This window comes from Gossypium raimondii, chromosome 10 (genome assembly GCF_025698545.1).
Source record: "Gossypium raimondii isolate GPD5lz chromosome 10, ASM2569854v1, whole genome shotgun sequence".
In the NCBI taxonomy this organism is placed as follows: Eukaryota; Viridiplantae; Streptophyta; class Magnoliopsida; order Malvales; family Malvaceae; genus Gossypium; species Gossypium raimondii.
Window position 1 is genome coordinate 32,899,601 of NC_068574.1, and position 15,995 is coordinate 32,915,595.

At 30.4% G+C, this 15,995-nt stretch overlaps 1 protein-coding gene, 1 long non-coding RNA gene and 1 other non-coding gene across 3 annotated transcripts; 2 read left to right on the top strand and 1 right to left on the bottom strand.

Moving 5' to 3' along the window:
• The first annotated feature begins 258 nt into the window (after positions 1 to 258).
• Positions 259 to 4,762, top strand: LOC105776041 (folate-biopterin transporter 1, chloroplastic). Its single transcript, XM_012598503.2, has 9 exons — positions 259 to 577; positions 655 to 899; positions 1,647 to 1,711; positions 1,812 to 1,974; positions 2,644 to 2,792; positions 2,879 to 3,133; positions 3,221 to 3,389; positions 3,741 to 3,833; positions 4,418 to 4,762. The coding sequence occupies exons 1-9, from the start codon at positions 343 to 345 to the stop codon at positions 4,715 to 4,717; spliced, it is 1,674 nt and encodes a 557-aa protein (XP_012453957.1). The 5' UTR covers positions 259 to 342; the 3' UTR covers positions 4,718 to 4,762.
• Positions 4,763 to 5,751: 989 nt separating this feature from the next.
• LOC105776044 (uncharacterized) lies at positions 5,752 to 9,542 on the top strand. The gene is made up of 3 exons (XR_001127836.2): positions 5,752 to 6,239; positions 7,379 to 7,478; positions 9,168 to 9,542. It is a non-coding gene; the product is annotated as an uncharacterized LOC105776044 (long non-coding RNA).
• LOC128034404 (small nucleolar RNA snoR137) lies at positions 8,083 to 8,226 on the bottom strand. Its single transcript, XR_008190528.1, has one exon. It is a non-coding gene; the product is annotated as a small nucleolar RNA snoR137 (small nucleolar RNA).
• Positions 9,543 to 15,995: the final 6,453 nt, after the last annotated feature.

Sequence of the window (15,995 nt, forward strand, 5' to 3'; positions counted from 1 at the left end):
TTATAATTTTATAAATTTTGTTATGTTTTTATAATTCTAGTCCAAATTCAAAACATTTTGTCTTGATTTATTATGTAGTTTTAAAAAATAATTTTAAAATATTAATTTTATTTTTGCTAATTTAAGATCTAACACTCACATCAGGGTTACAGTTATCAGTCTAACAGTTAAAGAATCTTAACTCAAAAACTCAAAATTTGATGAGATTTAATTGCTTTTTTTTCTTAAAAAACTTGGAGGTATTATTTTACGAATAAGGTTATATTTTTTAAACTTCAAGTTCTCTTCGTCTAACGTCTAAACTTCGTTACGTAATTAAGCTTTTATGAAAATCCAAATTCAATGGCTCTACATTCTCTATCCTCAATCTTACCGTCCCAAAACCCCATTTTGTCCTCCCTCTCCTATCCACTTTCTCCTTATCACCGTCAAATACGCCACCTTAGACCGATGGTTCCCTTGGCGGTCTCTCGTCGCCGCAGGCCCCGCCGTAAACATACCCAGAAACGAAGCGATACGTCCATGTTTCTCCCGCTTTCATCCAGAGGAAACGAGTCGCTTTTAGATTCTAGAAATAGTAAGTTTTTTTTTTTTCTTCTTTTTTCTTGAGAAAATAAAGGAAAGAAAAATCTAAGTTTAATTTATTTAACCGAGGTTCTGGAAATGGAGACTCGATACCGATGGAGCAAGAGTCCAGTACCTCGATGAGTTCGGTCGCTAGTTCGAGGAAGAAAGACAGGTATACAGGCAACGCCCGAAGATTCAGAATTTTCGGCGTTGATTTTTCTCCAGAGAGTGTGGCGGTTGCTATGGTTTACTTCGTTCAAGGCGCTTTAGGCCTTTCGAGGCTTGCTGTTAGCTTTTACTTGAAAGATGATTTGCATCTGGATCCTGCAGAGGTATGCTCTTTTGAACTGAATTCTCGAGCAGTTTAATTTAGTAATTGTATACAGTTAAGTTAGGCTTTACTTCTAAATGCACAATTTTATTATTTATATAAAAGGATTTTAACTGTTATTTAAACTATATTATTTTCTTAATTGGTATTTAAACTTTTTTTCTCTTGTAAGTGATACTAAATTACTTTTTTTTTCAACTTGCTAACCTATACTTCCAAGTTGCTACCTTGTTAATTCAATATCTGTTAGTCTATTTTTCTAGAAAAAGATAACTAATTAAAATTAACATGAACAATAAAAAGATAAAAAGTATTATTTTCTCTTTTATATATTTTATTTTATTTTTCTTTCTTTAAAATTAGACTAATGACTAAATCGGCTTGGTCACCCGTCCTCGGTTTAATCAGTTCTTTCGATTCAATTAAATAAATTATTACAAATTCATAAAAGTAAAAAAAAAAATTAAAAATAGAGAAAACCAATTCAATTGTTATTTTAACTTGGTTCAATCGGTCTATAGCGGTTTGCGGGTCAATAGGTTTAACCTCTATCTTCGAACTGGTATCCCAAATGATTTCTAATCCGACCGGCCGTTTTGGTCCTGCTCTGAAAACAGTCAATGAAATAACTTTCCTGCAATGCTAAACTAGCCTATTTAGAGAGATTTTAATAAATTTGTGTTGCATTTATTGCATATTTATCCTATAATCGTCTTAAAGGACTGACAAGTTGTATTTGGTTGACTAGACAGCTTTGATATCCGGTTTTTCTTCGCTGCCATGGCTTGTTAAGCCACTTTATGGGTTTATTAGGTGCTGCTCTCTTAGCTATCTCTTTCTGTTTCTGATCATATTTGAAACTGTTATGTATTTTGTTTCTAGATTTGGTTTGAGTAGCACTATGGTTTTGCAGTGATTCATTCCCACTATTTGGTTATCGAAGAAGGTCATACTTGGTTCTATCTGGACTTCTTGGTGCTCTCTCATGGAGTTTGATGGCCACCTTTGTTGGCAGCAAGTATGGTGCTGTAGTCTGCATACTTATTGGATCTCTTTCTGTTGCTTTCTCAGATGTTGTAAGTTTCTTCCGCTTTGCAGAATTCTTTCAGTTATTCACTTAAAGTTGACTATTTCTGCAACGGCAGTTCAGGGTTTCTATGATTTCTTATACCTGCACATTCTTGTGATGTATCTTTTTTCCATGTTAATGTTATTATCTAGTCTAAGTTGGTTACATTTGAAGTCAAAGTTCTCTATGCAGCCAAGATTTATTATAAGAGAAACGTTACATAATCCTCTATCAATGTTTATTGATCATGAATTAGTGTCAAGTAAAATGAGAATAAAATAGCAAGTTAATATTGTAAGCCATAAGGAGCTGAGAACTTTAGACATCCTCTTTGGATGCATGGCTCATAGGTGAAGCATAAAAGATCCTTATAATCTTGATCGAGCACATTCGTTACCAAGCCGAAGAAATTAAACCAAGTACTAGAAAGCTTTAGCAGCTTTTGTATTACTTGTGAATTGTATTCTTAGTGTATGCCTTACTTTAGCAGACACTACTTTTAGCACCTTTTTCTCTCTCTATCAGCAACATACACATGATTGATTGAGCAAGTGCACACGTGCACTACTAAGAAGCATTCTAAATGTTAGGCTGAAAAGTTTCTCGTTCAGGTGTTATCCTATTATTGTTCTAGTCATATTTCTTGGATTATGTTAGAAAATGTTGCGTGGTGCAGGTTGTAGATTCCATGGTTGTGGAGAGGGCTCGTGGGGAGTCGCAAGCCATATCTGGATCTCTTCAGTCTCTATGCTGGGGATCCTCTGCTTTTGGTAGTATTGTGAGCTCCTATTTTAGTGGTTCGCTAGTGGATGCTTATGGTGTAAGGTACTTGAGGTGCTTTGTTTGTGGATATGGTTGGAAGGATTAGAGAAATTCTGCTTAACCATTTCGTCACCAATTTAATGCCTCAGGTTTGTTTTTGGTATCACTGCATTGCTACCGATGATAACATCTGCTGTTGCTGTTCTTGTAAAAGAACAGCATGTGCCTGGCCCAACAAGAGGGCAAAATGTTCTTTTAGCCAACCCTAGCTTTCTTGAAAGCTCAAGAGAGAATATTATTCAGTTGTGGAATGCAGTAAGAGAACCCAATGTGTTTCTTCCCACCGTTTTTATTTTCTTTTGGCAAGCAACACCGCAGTCAGACTCTGCCGTTTTTTACTTCACGTAAGTTCTGTTTTGTTTAAATTTCTTTGTGAGCATCTTATTTTTCTTAATCTTCATATCCGCAACAGAAGGCTGTTTTCATTTCAGCACAAATAAACTTGGTTTCACCCCAGAATTTCTAGGACGTGTAAAACTTGTCACTTCGGTTGCATCATTGGTCGGAGTTGGATTGTATAATGGACTTTTAAAAAGAGTTCCATTGCGGAAGATTTTTCTTGCCACAACAATTATCGGTACAGCCTTTGGAATGACTCAGGTTTGTGTCTTTATTTACTTATGCTTTCATATATTTAAGATGGTTTGCTTATTGTGCTTGATGTGATAGTAATCTTGAGGATTTATTCTGTTATGATTCTAGGGATTGACTAGACTAGCATAAAGTTAGGATTATAACATCTTTGTATATCTAATTACTAGTATAAATAGGTTATGTAAGGTAATGTACATATGCAAGAAATACTTTTCAGAATTAGCCTTTTTTATTTTCTTTAAAAAACAGCAAGCTGTAACAGCAGCACAGCAGCCCCCTTCTCTCTTCCTCTCTTCTCTCACTCGATTTCACAGTGCTTATCATCATTTTTAATATATAATTTTCATCCTTGCATAGGTGTTGCTGGTAACTGGATTGAACCGGCAGTTAGGAATAAGTGATGAGTGGTTTGCGATTGGGGATTCATTGATTCTAACTGTCCTTGGTCAGGTAATTTAAGTTTATTTGTTCTGATGTTTTTGATTTATTAGACGCCTGTTGTTGGACAGGCAGGAGTTTTCTAGATTAATAGGTGCAATGGATGGGTTTTTGAGTTACTGCATGTTATAAGGTTCATCTTAAGTGTTTCTTTTCTTAATAAAATTAATGTTTTAACGTAAAAGAAATTTCTTTAGCTTCAGCAGCATAAATTAATGAGTTACAGCTTGTGCATGATGTAATAATCTGAATCTTTTTCACAAAGTCTATAATATTTTTCAATTCCGCAGAGGCCCTTTTGTAATGGACAATAGTTATGATATCTCAACATGTACGTATGATCTACACTATAAAACATTCATTTTCTTAATAGTATCTATGTAACATTTAATCAAACATAATTATGAGGATGTGATCCTCCAATCAATAGAAAACATTTTTCTTTTTCTTTTTTTAAGATTAAACGTAACATTCTTAGATATGTACCTATATGTGGAATTCATCTCAATTTCACTAACATAGTTTAAAACTGAACTGTTTCTTTTATTTCATTCCAAGTTCGCTGCTGATGTTGCCTGCACTTGATAACGTTGCAGGTTTCTTTCATGCCGGTTCTTGTACTTGCAGCCAAGCTATGTCCGGAAGGGATGGAAGCAACACTGTTTGCAACTCTGATGTCCATATCAAACGGAGGCAGTGTGGTGGGGGGACTGTTAGGTGCAGTACTGACCCAGGTATTTGGTGTAACCAAGGATAAATTTGACAACTTATCCTCCTTGATAATCCTATGCAATCTCAGTTCATTGTTGCCTTTGCCGCTACTTGGCCTCCTTCCTGAGGATGACTCTGAAATTGTTTCTAATGAGAATGTAGATATTGAGATGAAATCTAATTGATATATATATATATATATATATATATATACATACATATTAAAATTCTTTGTTGTTTTGCCTCTTCCACAAATTTCATTGGACCCTCCTTTCTAAAATGTTTGATCCTTTTCTTTGACTATTACAAGATTAAAGTATAAACGAAGATAAAACAAATGGGAGGGTGCCATGCTTTTAATCCATGCACTATTGTAGTTTTCGTGTAATTTTAGGTACTGTAATCAAATTTAAAGTATTATATTCATATAAATTTTATGATGATAATAATTAATCTAAGGGTTGATGTGCAAACTACTTAAAAACATAAAATTGCAACAATATTTGTCATTCTACTTTTAAACTAAAGAGAAATTTATCAGTATATTTTAATTTTACCTAGAATTTTGCCACTTTATTTTTGTTTGATTGGTTTTATTACTAAAATTTAATTAAAAGTTTTTACTATTAATTTTTATTTTAAAATAATTTGAAGAAAATTTTAATGAAATTTTAGTAATTAAAAATAATAAATTAATATGGTATCAAGATTATTTATAAAAATGTAATTTTTATTTTTAATTTTCAAGTCTACCTTTTATTAACTATTAAAACAAAATATTTGGAATCATATTTTCTTATTAAAATTTATTTTAAATCATCAAAATTAATATTAAACAGTAAAACTTAATTAAAAATAAACTTAGGGGTTAAATTAAGTGAAATTCAAAATTTTAGTGATAAAAGTAAATCACTTAAAGTTGTGTGATCAATTTAATTATATTATAAAATATAATAATAAATGCTAATAAAATAAAGTATAATGATAAATTTCAATACTCATAACTACATTTTAACCATTAATTTAATATAGATTTGACACATTTATTTATACTTTGTGTTTGTAATATTAATTTGTCGTGTTTTATTTTTATTTTTATGTTATATTCGTGTTAGAACTGTAAATTGGCATATTTTGAATTTTTTTTATCAAAATATTAGATTTCATTAAAGAATTTACCATTGGGCTTGAAGATAGAGGGTCATATAAAACAAATGATCAAAAGGTGTGCTTTGGTGCAAAGAAAGCGACAGTCTCCCTCTCAACATAAAACACAAGGGTGAAAGACACAATAGTGGAAAGAAATAGGGTAAACTACAAGAATAGTCACCTAATTATTAGTATGTTTCTGTTTTGGTCATATAAGTCTAAAATTTTCTATTTTAGGGTGCGTTTGTTTGCTGTAAAATGGTTTCCGGAAAACATTTTACACCATTTCCGGTGTTTGTTTGGGGGAAAATGAATTCCTTTAGGAAAACATTTTCCAAAACACGGTAAAATCAAGCCCATTCCTCCGGAAATTGTCTTACGGCTTCAAAATTGGTAAGACATTTTCCATTCTTCTCTAAGCAGACATTTTCCATTCTCTTCTAAGCAGCAGACATTTTCCATTCCTCAAAGCTTCCGCCTCTCCTCATCTCTACCTTGCCATCTCTGTCTCTCAGCTTTAATCTTCCTTCTCCATCTTTCTGCTCCATAGATCTGTCGGTGAGTCACCCAAAAGCTTCAAGTTTTTTATAAAATTGGTGGTTTTTTGTTGGATTTTCCAGAAATCGGAAGAAGGATGAAAACTCATCCTCTTCTTCCCTACACCACTCGACCCCCAATTCTTCACTACAGGGAAGCTTTCCCTTTTAATTTTCTTGCTATTTTCTCTATAAAAATCTCAACATTTCTACCTTCAAAGCTTCAGTTAGTAGATGCGATTGACCCGATTCATTTCTTATCTCTTATCATTTTTTTACTTGTTTATTCCTTAGTTGGAATTTTAACTTTATTTTATCGCGTTTTGTTGTGTAATTTTAGGGTTGCTGAATTTCTTAAACGAATTAAGCTTAATACTCATGTTCACTTCTTTCTGTATAGTTAATGATTATCATCATTTACGTTACCGTGGATTTTAGAAACCCCATAACTATTCTTACTATTGCTGTATTGTGTTTCCATTGTCGATTTTATTATCTACACTTAAAGGCATTCATGGCTGTTAGTTAACTTGCTTGGGGCGTTTTTGAACTTTCATATAGGATAGTAATCGTGTACTTAATAAGCATGTAGCAGATTAGTAGCGTCCCATATAGAGATTTTAGCTTCACCGTGGTGCACTAAATAATCCTTTTTTTTTCATGGAGACAGTAGATTCTTTTATGTTAAGCATACTAGCAAATAGTGTATTCCATTGCAATTCCTCCTAGACTCCTGCTAATGAATGATATGGATGTTTGAGTTATGCTAATTGAATTTCAAATGCAATTTATCCTGAGGTGCTTAATTGAGTAAAACCTAGCCAATATATGACAAGTTGGAGTAGAGGGTAGTTATCAAAGATGAAATTCAGAGTTGGTTACAGTTCTATCATCGTTTTATTGTTAGGCTAGAGAACTATACACTGACTCATTTGCTATGATATGTTACAAAATATTATGGGCTCTCTCTTTCAGCAAGGAAATGGTTAAAATTTTATTCTCAAGTTATCAGAGTGTTTTAGTAAATACTAGCATGTTACGGATACTTTTTGTAATGCATCAAAAGAAATAATGTTGAGCTGGAGTGGACTAAGAGCATTTCCAGTTCCTCTAATTTTTAAGTAGTTTCTGAGTACAATGATGTTCCTCTAAATTTTGCAGGGCTATTGAGCACCCAACTTTTTCAGCACTTACAAGACCATTGTGTGATCTGTATTCACTTATTCCTCCCCTTCTAGTTGCAACGCATAAGAAACTCAGAGTATGTAGATGTTTTTGTAGTTCTGAATGCCGTGGGTCTTATTTACTGGAGTAAATTGTTAATGCTTTTATTCCTTTGCATTATAATTGATTCCATTAGTTTTAGCATTGAGTTAATGGATTAAAAGGAAGTATTGAGGTGATTATCCTTACTGTTAAGTTTTTGTTTAAAAATGTCAAATAGAGAGACTTTATGCTTGAGATTTGATCTTTTATTTCTTGAATATTAAAAATTGTTAGCAACTCATATATATAGAGTTTATGCTTGAGAAACAAACCAATCAAAAATACCAATAAGACTTTCAGTTCAATCCAAATTTCCTTAGAAAATTCAATGTTAAAATGACTACTAGATTTCCTTAGAAGATCTCTGCCATAACCAGTTTTATTGTTTTAGTTGAAATATGTGGATCATAATACTTTTGCTTTTATTTTTTCTTTCTTTTTACTTTAAAATCCAATCCATTTCTGAACTAGATTGTATAAATTACTGATTTATATTACCTGTTTAAATCAATTCAACAATTCAATTTAAAACAAATTCAACTTTCACTTTAGATTTCAAAACTCTAAGAATAAAAAAAGATGATAGTGCAGTGCAATATAAATATACCAGGAGACAGGTAGTGCACTGCAATATAAGAAAATGCACAGCGCTGTTTAAAACTGGCTATGAATTAAATTTATGCTTCGGAAACATGAACATCTCTCATTGTTAAATCTGAAAGCGTTCACCAGTAAGAAGCAACAGCACACACAAAATTACTATAAACTTTTTTTTAAAAGAACAACAGAAAACACTGATAAAAACTAACAGATATAATAGAAATTAAACTGAAAAAATAATGGCAGATCCAACTAATTACAGGCATCAACTAGCATTGAAAACGCATAGCCAGATATATATGTGTGTGTGTGTGTGTGTGTGTGTGTGTGAATGAATCGTTGTAGCTAATAGAAATCAGAAGACGAAAATAATATACTGAAGAAAGAAATAGATGAGTGCGCTGTGGGTAGCTGTGAGTTTGTTTAGACTAATTTATAGCGGTGCTCTGTGTTGTGCGGACGGGGAATGGAAACTAGAAACCCTATATTCGGAGAGAGAGTAAGTGGCCAATGGGCTTGAATTTGGAGCAACTGAAGAAAATTGAAACTGCGCTTCACGGATTGCGAATTACTGATTTGTTTTTGCATATCTTGAAATTCTATTTGTTTTTGCAAATTACTGATTTGCTTCAGTTTGTTTCAGTGTCAAATTTCTGTTAATGTATATCTTTGTTTAACTTTGGTAAATGTTTTGACATGTTTTAAGTATATTTTACATGTTGCAAATATTTGCCTGATGATATGGTCTGAGATCTTATATATTGGACTCGTTTTCATATGCCAATTGTTTGTGAAATGAGTTGGTAACATGCTGAACATGTTTAAGAGCATGTAGGAGATCATTAGCATATCTTGAAATTCTATTTGTTTTTTACAAATTACTGATTTGCTTCAGTTTGTTTCAGTTATAAGTGGTACTTTCAATGCTTTCATTTTTCATGCTTTCATTTTAAGTGGTACTTTCAATTATAATTAGCTTGATATGTATGTATGCACTTTTAGTCATGGTAACTTTATGTGATCTTATGAAAATCTTGCATCTTTTTGTAGTGATCATATATTTGTGTGGCATTATTTTGTGTAGATGGATCGTAATCAACATCAAACTGCAATTGTCGGAGTCGTGGCTTCAGTTTTAGCTTTTGGGGCTCTTTGAATTAAAAAATTAGAAACTAGGAAGGAAATTGCTTCTCGCCCTCGTGTGAATCGAGATTATGAAAGAGAAAATTATATTAATAGTATTTTATATAGTGGTGACCAGCATTGTATTGATGTGATAAGGATGAGAAAATTTTCTCAGAGTTGAAGATATTGATACATTTATGTGGTGTAATATTATGCACTTGGACAATGTTCTTACTATGTGGTGTACCATTAATTATGTATTTGGATATATGTGGTGTAATGTTATGCACTTGGACAATGTTGTTACTATGTGGTGTACCATTAATTATGTATTTGGATAATATTATTATTTCTAGTACTCATTGTGGTTTCAAGCAATTTATAATTATTCAATACTTGTTTTTTAACACAATTACAAATAATTTATTTGATATTAGTTTTTTCAATTTATAACGATTAATATTGTAGCTTAATAATTGAGTATTATTATAATTAAATCATTGCAATATATGTAAAATAATTTATTAATATATATTAATAAATATATATATATTAATATATGTAAAATATATGTAAAAACAACTTTTCCGGAAAATATTTTCAGGAAATCTGCCAAACAACAGAAAATATTTTAAACAGATTTACCAAACACCAGAAAATACTTTCCAGTAAATCATTTTACAGAAAAGTAAAACATTTTCCAGAAATCATTTTACGGAAAATATTTTACTGCCAAACAAACAGACCCTTAGTTAATAAAGTTATTGAATTTTAGTATTTTGGTCACTCGTATGTTCAATCACTACGAAAGTACTTTTTATTGGTATAATAATAAAGTTACCCCACCAATATTTCTGATTTTATCAATTTGATCCTAATTCTAAAATATTCAACAAATTGAGCCACCAACTTACAGATTTTATCAATTTAATTTTGATTCTAAAACATTCAAAATAAAAAAAACTTTTAAAACTTTAAAAAGTAAAAAAATTTAAAAGTTCATGTTTCTATAAAAAAATACATAATATTTTTAAAAATACATACAAAATTATAAACAAATTAATACACATTTTTTCTTTTTTACAATGTAATTTATTTATTAAAATTATAATTTTATAAATAAAATAATTTTAAAAAAAAACTACAAGACTTAAACCAAATTTAAGATTTTCCTTCCTTTTTTTAGTTTTATTTTATAAATAATGTTAGCTCAATAAATCAAACTAAAATCGTCAAGAGGGGTGAATTGACTTTTAAAAATTTTGTGAATGCTAGCGAGAAAGGATAGAGAAATGAATAGAAGAATTTAGAGTAGTTCGACCCCAATTGCCTACTCCCTTACCTTAGCTTTCCACTACTAAGGATTTTTCGAAATTCACTAATCTTATAAACCTTTGAGAACAACGTTTAACATTATAAACTCCCTTAAGGTTTCTACCTAAACCTTAAGACACAAACCCTCTCAAAGAGATATAAAGAAACAAATAAAGAAAATAATCCTTACAAGATTGATATGTTTGCAAATTAAGCTCAATTACAATGAAAAACACTTGAGCAAATAGAATGGAAATAAAACTCACAAGTGTATGAAATAAAGTATGGAAATATTTGGCACAAAGATTGTTTTGATTGATCTTTAAGTTAGAATATTTTCTCTTGTTATTGTAGGACCTTTAGAAGTTGGTATTTATATCCTCTAATTAGTTTCCAACCATTGTGGTTATTGAGAAAATAAATAGAGTCGTTGGAGATGAAAATATCGATCATTAAATTCACTAGCAACAAAAAGTATCAATACTTTTCTACGATTATCAATACTAGTAGTATTTAATGCGTAATTCGGTGACCGTTAAAGTTAGTTTTAAAGATACCAATGATGATTTACTAATACGATAAAAGGTATCGATACAATTTTATGGGTATCGATACTTTTTGTCAAATTTTGAAAGATCATAAAAACAAAATGCAAAATTGGTATTGATATAAAATTTTGATATCGATATAATTTTAAAAGTATTGATATTTATTGTTTTTATTCAAGTCAAACAGTAGTTTTAGTATCGATAAAAATCATATTGACATTAATACCTTTTGGAAAATATTGATACTTTTGTAGGGAGTATCTTTTCAATTGTTTTAGAACTATTTCAATCAAGTTCAAGAGTTTAAATTCATTTTGAACTTTGTCAAAAATACTCTAAGTGTTCAAAACAAAGATTTAAAATTTTGTCTCTTAGACTTCAATTGAAAAATCATTTTGTTAGTTTTGTTCAATTTTAAATTTTATTCAAAAACACTTCAATTTATTATATCAAAACATATTATCAAATAAAATTTTGTTTAATAAATAATAATTTATTTATTATATATATAGCCTTGTTCCTTAATCTTCGCCAAAGTTTTCAAGCACTTGACATCGCCTACACTCAGAACAACCAGCACCAATAACCCTTATTCTGAATTCCTCAATTTTTTTGGGTGAGCAAAATTCGATTCGACTTGAAAAAATCGAAAAAAATTCAAATTTTGAATTATTCGAATCAAGTTAATTAAGTGAACTCAAATTTTTTTTTTGAATTTCAAGTTCGAATCAAGATGAGTTTTCAATTTCTAATAATTTGAATAATTCGAATAAATCGAATATTAAACTACCCCCTATCCCCCCGTCCCCGTTTCTGCCCCACCAACTATTCTCTTCAATTTTTTTATCCCCCTTACCTTCAAAAATTTTACTTTCCCTCCCCTTTTTACCCCCCAAAATCAAAATCCTCTTATTCTTTTTCAATTAGTTGCTTTTATTTGTTCACTTCAATTTTTCTTTATATAGTCATTTTAATTTTTTTTTTAAAAAATTACATAAATATAAGAAACACCAAAATTATTTTTTAATTTAACTCGAACAAATATATTCGATTCGATTCGGTTTGATTTGAATTTCATCTCACTTGACTCGATTCGAGGAAATTTCAAATCGAGTTAGGATGATAAAATAGGATTCGTAAACTCGACTAACTCAAAATTTTTTCATTCGATTCGATTCGATCGAACGCTTACCCTTATCAATTTTCACATCCTCTATCGTCACTGTTAGAGCATGCTCAAAGACCAATCATGAGATGATTGTAATCACATATTCGTTTTACCTTGTTTGTTAATATAAGATATTGTCATTGTTATTTCAGTTTCTTTTTCTATGTGTACAAATAAACTAATTAATAATAGAGTCCTGAAAATAATATGATTATTCTTAAAAGGTCCTTAGTCAAGTATTATTGTAGGCTTGGACAATGGTAATGCATTGAGACTAATGTGTAGTTGATTGATGACAAATTGTTGTCATTGATATAAGGATGTCAAAATTGATACACGAGCATGTGTTAGAGAGCAACATACTAGACTGACCTACTATGAGTATGGTTATTGGATTATTATGTAATAATCACAACTCATAGTAATAAATATATATATTATCCTCAGACTTGAGGTCATCACTGTCCCAACATAGTGAGTTGTATATTTTGACACAGTCAAACGTCTACCATAACAGGTTATATTATAAAGACTGATGTTGGGTATGTCTCAATCTATATAGAGGGATATGGTTGATCAAAATAAGATTTATCCCTCCTATATAATGGGAGCAATATCTTAGGCCTCTTGGTGGAGTGAGACTAGAAAGGCATAGCCATGCTCTAATAAGTTTATATGAGATATCATACTTATTTGTTTACAGTAGTCTACTCAGAATATAAAAAAAAAAGTGGGATTGGACTATACAAGTGTGACTATCCCATGACTTGTGTCTAATCTAGATGTTAAAGATAAAAGGATATAATACATGAAAAGATTATCACAAAAATGTTATGTCGAATCACGACTTCTTGTAACTTGAGTAGCAATGATGCCTTGCTGGATGCCACTCATTGCTTGTAATATTAGAAACATTCTAGTATTACTACTAACATTACAAGAACTTACAGGACCATACCCTATAGTTGATAGTTAAATATTGAATTAATTTAATTTGATAGTTAAATATTGAACACACTATATGTACAAACTTGTACATAAATAGAGAACACAGATAAAATTAATATATGAAATTGATTCATACAAAATATTAATTGTATATAGTTTCCTGAGATTATTAATATAAATAGTTATAATAATTAATTTCGGTCAAAATATAAAAGATAGGAAATTGATATTCCTTAGGAAATAATATAATTTCTTTTTTCGACTTTCTATTTGTTTATCTAATAATAAGGGAATAATCTCGTTTTATTTCTGATATGTAATATAAAAAAAAAAGGAATATAATCCCTTAGTGTGTTAGGGTTACCGAGAAAAATAATATCAAAAGATCTAACACCTGTTTTTGATTTTTTTTTCTCTCTGAAAAGTTCAAGAGAATTTTGCTGTTCGTTTTTTACTGGGTGAATTAAGTAGAAGCCAAGACGTTATTGTTGCGGCTTGGGATCAACATCGTTCAAAGTAATCATATCATCAATGTTGTTCTTCATTCTCTTAGTTTCAAAAAGGTATATTTTCGACCCTTATTTCAACCCGATTCGTTCCTCGTGCATTGATCCATGGTTGATGGTCGTCAGAATAATTTTTCTGACGCGCCACGAGACGTACCGATGATCCAACAGTCATATTATTCAACTAAGAATCAATTGTGGAGCTACTAGCATGACTTTCCTCCTACTAGGGCTCGAAGACTTCATCCTAACTTGTATATCCCCCAATTGTGCCCACCCCTAAATTGTAATTTTTTACTCAACCTAAACATGGTGGTCGTTAATGTTAAAAAAAGGGAAAATATGAATATGCTTAAGTCCTCTTTATGTTTTCCCCATTGTATTATTTTTTTATAAGATTATTATTTTATTTCTAAAATATTATTATAATAAAGAAATTTCATGCTAGAAAAATAGAAAAATGGGTATTAATTTATTTATAAATATTCTTATAATTTTGTATGTATTTTTGTAACACCCCAAAAATTTTAATTAAACACATGACACCATTCTAGTAGTGGATACAATAAATTCTTGATAAAAGTTGAAAAAATTATTAGATAAATGAATTCTTATGAAAATAAAGTAATTTTGAGTAGGAGAATTAATGAAAAGAAGTTGAGAAGTGTGACCGCCACCACACGTGCAAACGTTTGAACAAAAAATATTACAACAAAAGATAAGGAATAGCGATGTCCGCAAATATATGAGTCAAATTGTAATATAGAAATGTTACAATGGAACACCGGTAAGTATTCCGAGGATTGTACCAAATGGAGGATGGATTAAATTTAAAATTATTTTTACAGTAATAGGTTTAAATATTAATCACCAAAAATCATATTACGATAGATAAGAATATTAAAATTAATATTATGAAATAAAATCAAATAAAATAACTAGAAATAAATAAATCAACGAAGAAAATCTCAATTAACAGACAAAAGATTAACTTGCTTCAGTGATTATAATTAACACCAGAACTCAGGTTTGTTTTAGTGAATTAGTTATTAACTAACTAGTATTACCTTTCAGCCTTTACTAATTAATTAATCGACCAGTACTCACTTATCTTTTGACCTCACTTTCTTGACTGGGATAAATTATGATTTACTCGGTAAACTTATCTTTCGACCTCGTTTAGCCTAGATTATTTCCTAGTGTCGTCAATCCTAGGGTTTAAGCATACATAAATATATACCAACTAATCCGTATGGGAAACCCTCATTCTTCCGTTAATCACTCCCACATCTGCTCGTTAATCTCCTTAAAGGACTTAGTCACTCATCGATTCAATTACCATCGTCATTAGAATTAAACTAATCATGCAAAACACACAAATTAAATTAAAAGGGGAGAAGGATAGAAATTGATATGTTTGATAAAATGGATGTGCTTGAATTTGTGAAATCCTTTAACAGCTAGCGAGATATCGTTGTTTGCAAAAGAAACGTAAAGGAAAATTATAAAAATACTTAACAACGAACACTTAGACTCAAATCAAATCCAAGTTGAAAAACAAGAAATAGAACTATTTTTAAGAGAAAATAAACCTAAATTAAAATCCTAAATCTACTAACTAAACCTTAAAACGACTTGGCAAAAAACTCCTATAATAGCCCCTTTTTTAATGGTGTCGAAAATAGTAGTTTCGGGACCACAAATTCGATGAGTAAGCTCGTATAATTAGTATTTAAATTATACAATTCAAAAATAATTTTATATTGAATTTTTATTTGATGAATTTTAACTAATTGAATTAATGGTTAGTATCAGTGGTTATTCCGGAAGTCAAGTGGTTTCAGAAAATAAGGTATCGGGACCCCGTTTCTGTAAACAGAGCTTGTGAATATTTTTATTAAATATTTACATAGTCGTATTTTAGGTGAATTGAAGTTTGGTCTGGTAATTTTGACGATTGGATGCTTAATTAAGGTAAAATGATTAAATTGTAAAAGAAGTCAACGTTAATCGCTATAAATTTAAAATAGTAAAGGGACCAAAATAGTGATTAAACCATGGTAAAAAAAGTCCAAGCGGTGGTGGATATAATTAATCCACCAGCTTTTAGGCTATTTTCTCATTTAGTCCTAATTAGTTTAGGGCTAAATTGAAATAAAGCTTAATTAACTAATAATTTAAAATAATTGAGGGACTAATTGTGCAATTAAACTCTCCTTAGATGGTAATTAAACCATATAATTATATTATGGACATATATGTATAAGATTTAGTAATTTTATAAGTTGTAATAAAAGGGTAAT

What these genes read in the sequence shown, in the direction of transcription:
- LOC105776041 (XM_012598503.2), top strand. Translation starts at nt 343, where the DNA reads ATGGCTCTACATTCTCTATCCTCAATCTTACCGTCCCAAAACCCCATT. An exon ending in CCACTTTATGGGTTTATTAG is followed by an intron (nt 1,712 to 1,811) that starts GTGCTGCTCTCT and finishes ATGGTTTTGCAG; the next exon opens with TGATTCATTCCCACTATTTG. An exon ending in CAGCCTTTGGAATGACTCAG is followed by an intron (nt 3,390 to 3,740) that starts GTTTGTGTCTTT and finishes ATCCTTGCATAG; the next exon opens with GTGTTGCTGGTAACTGGATT.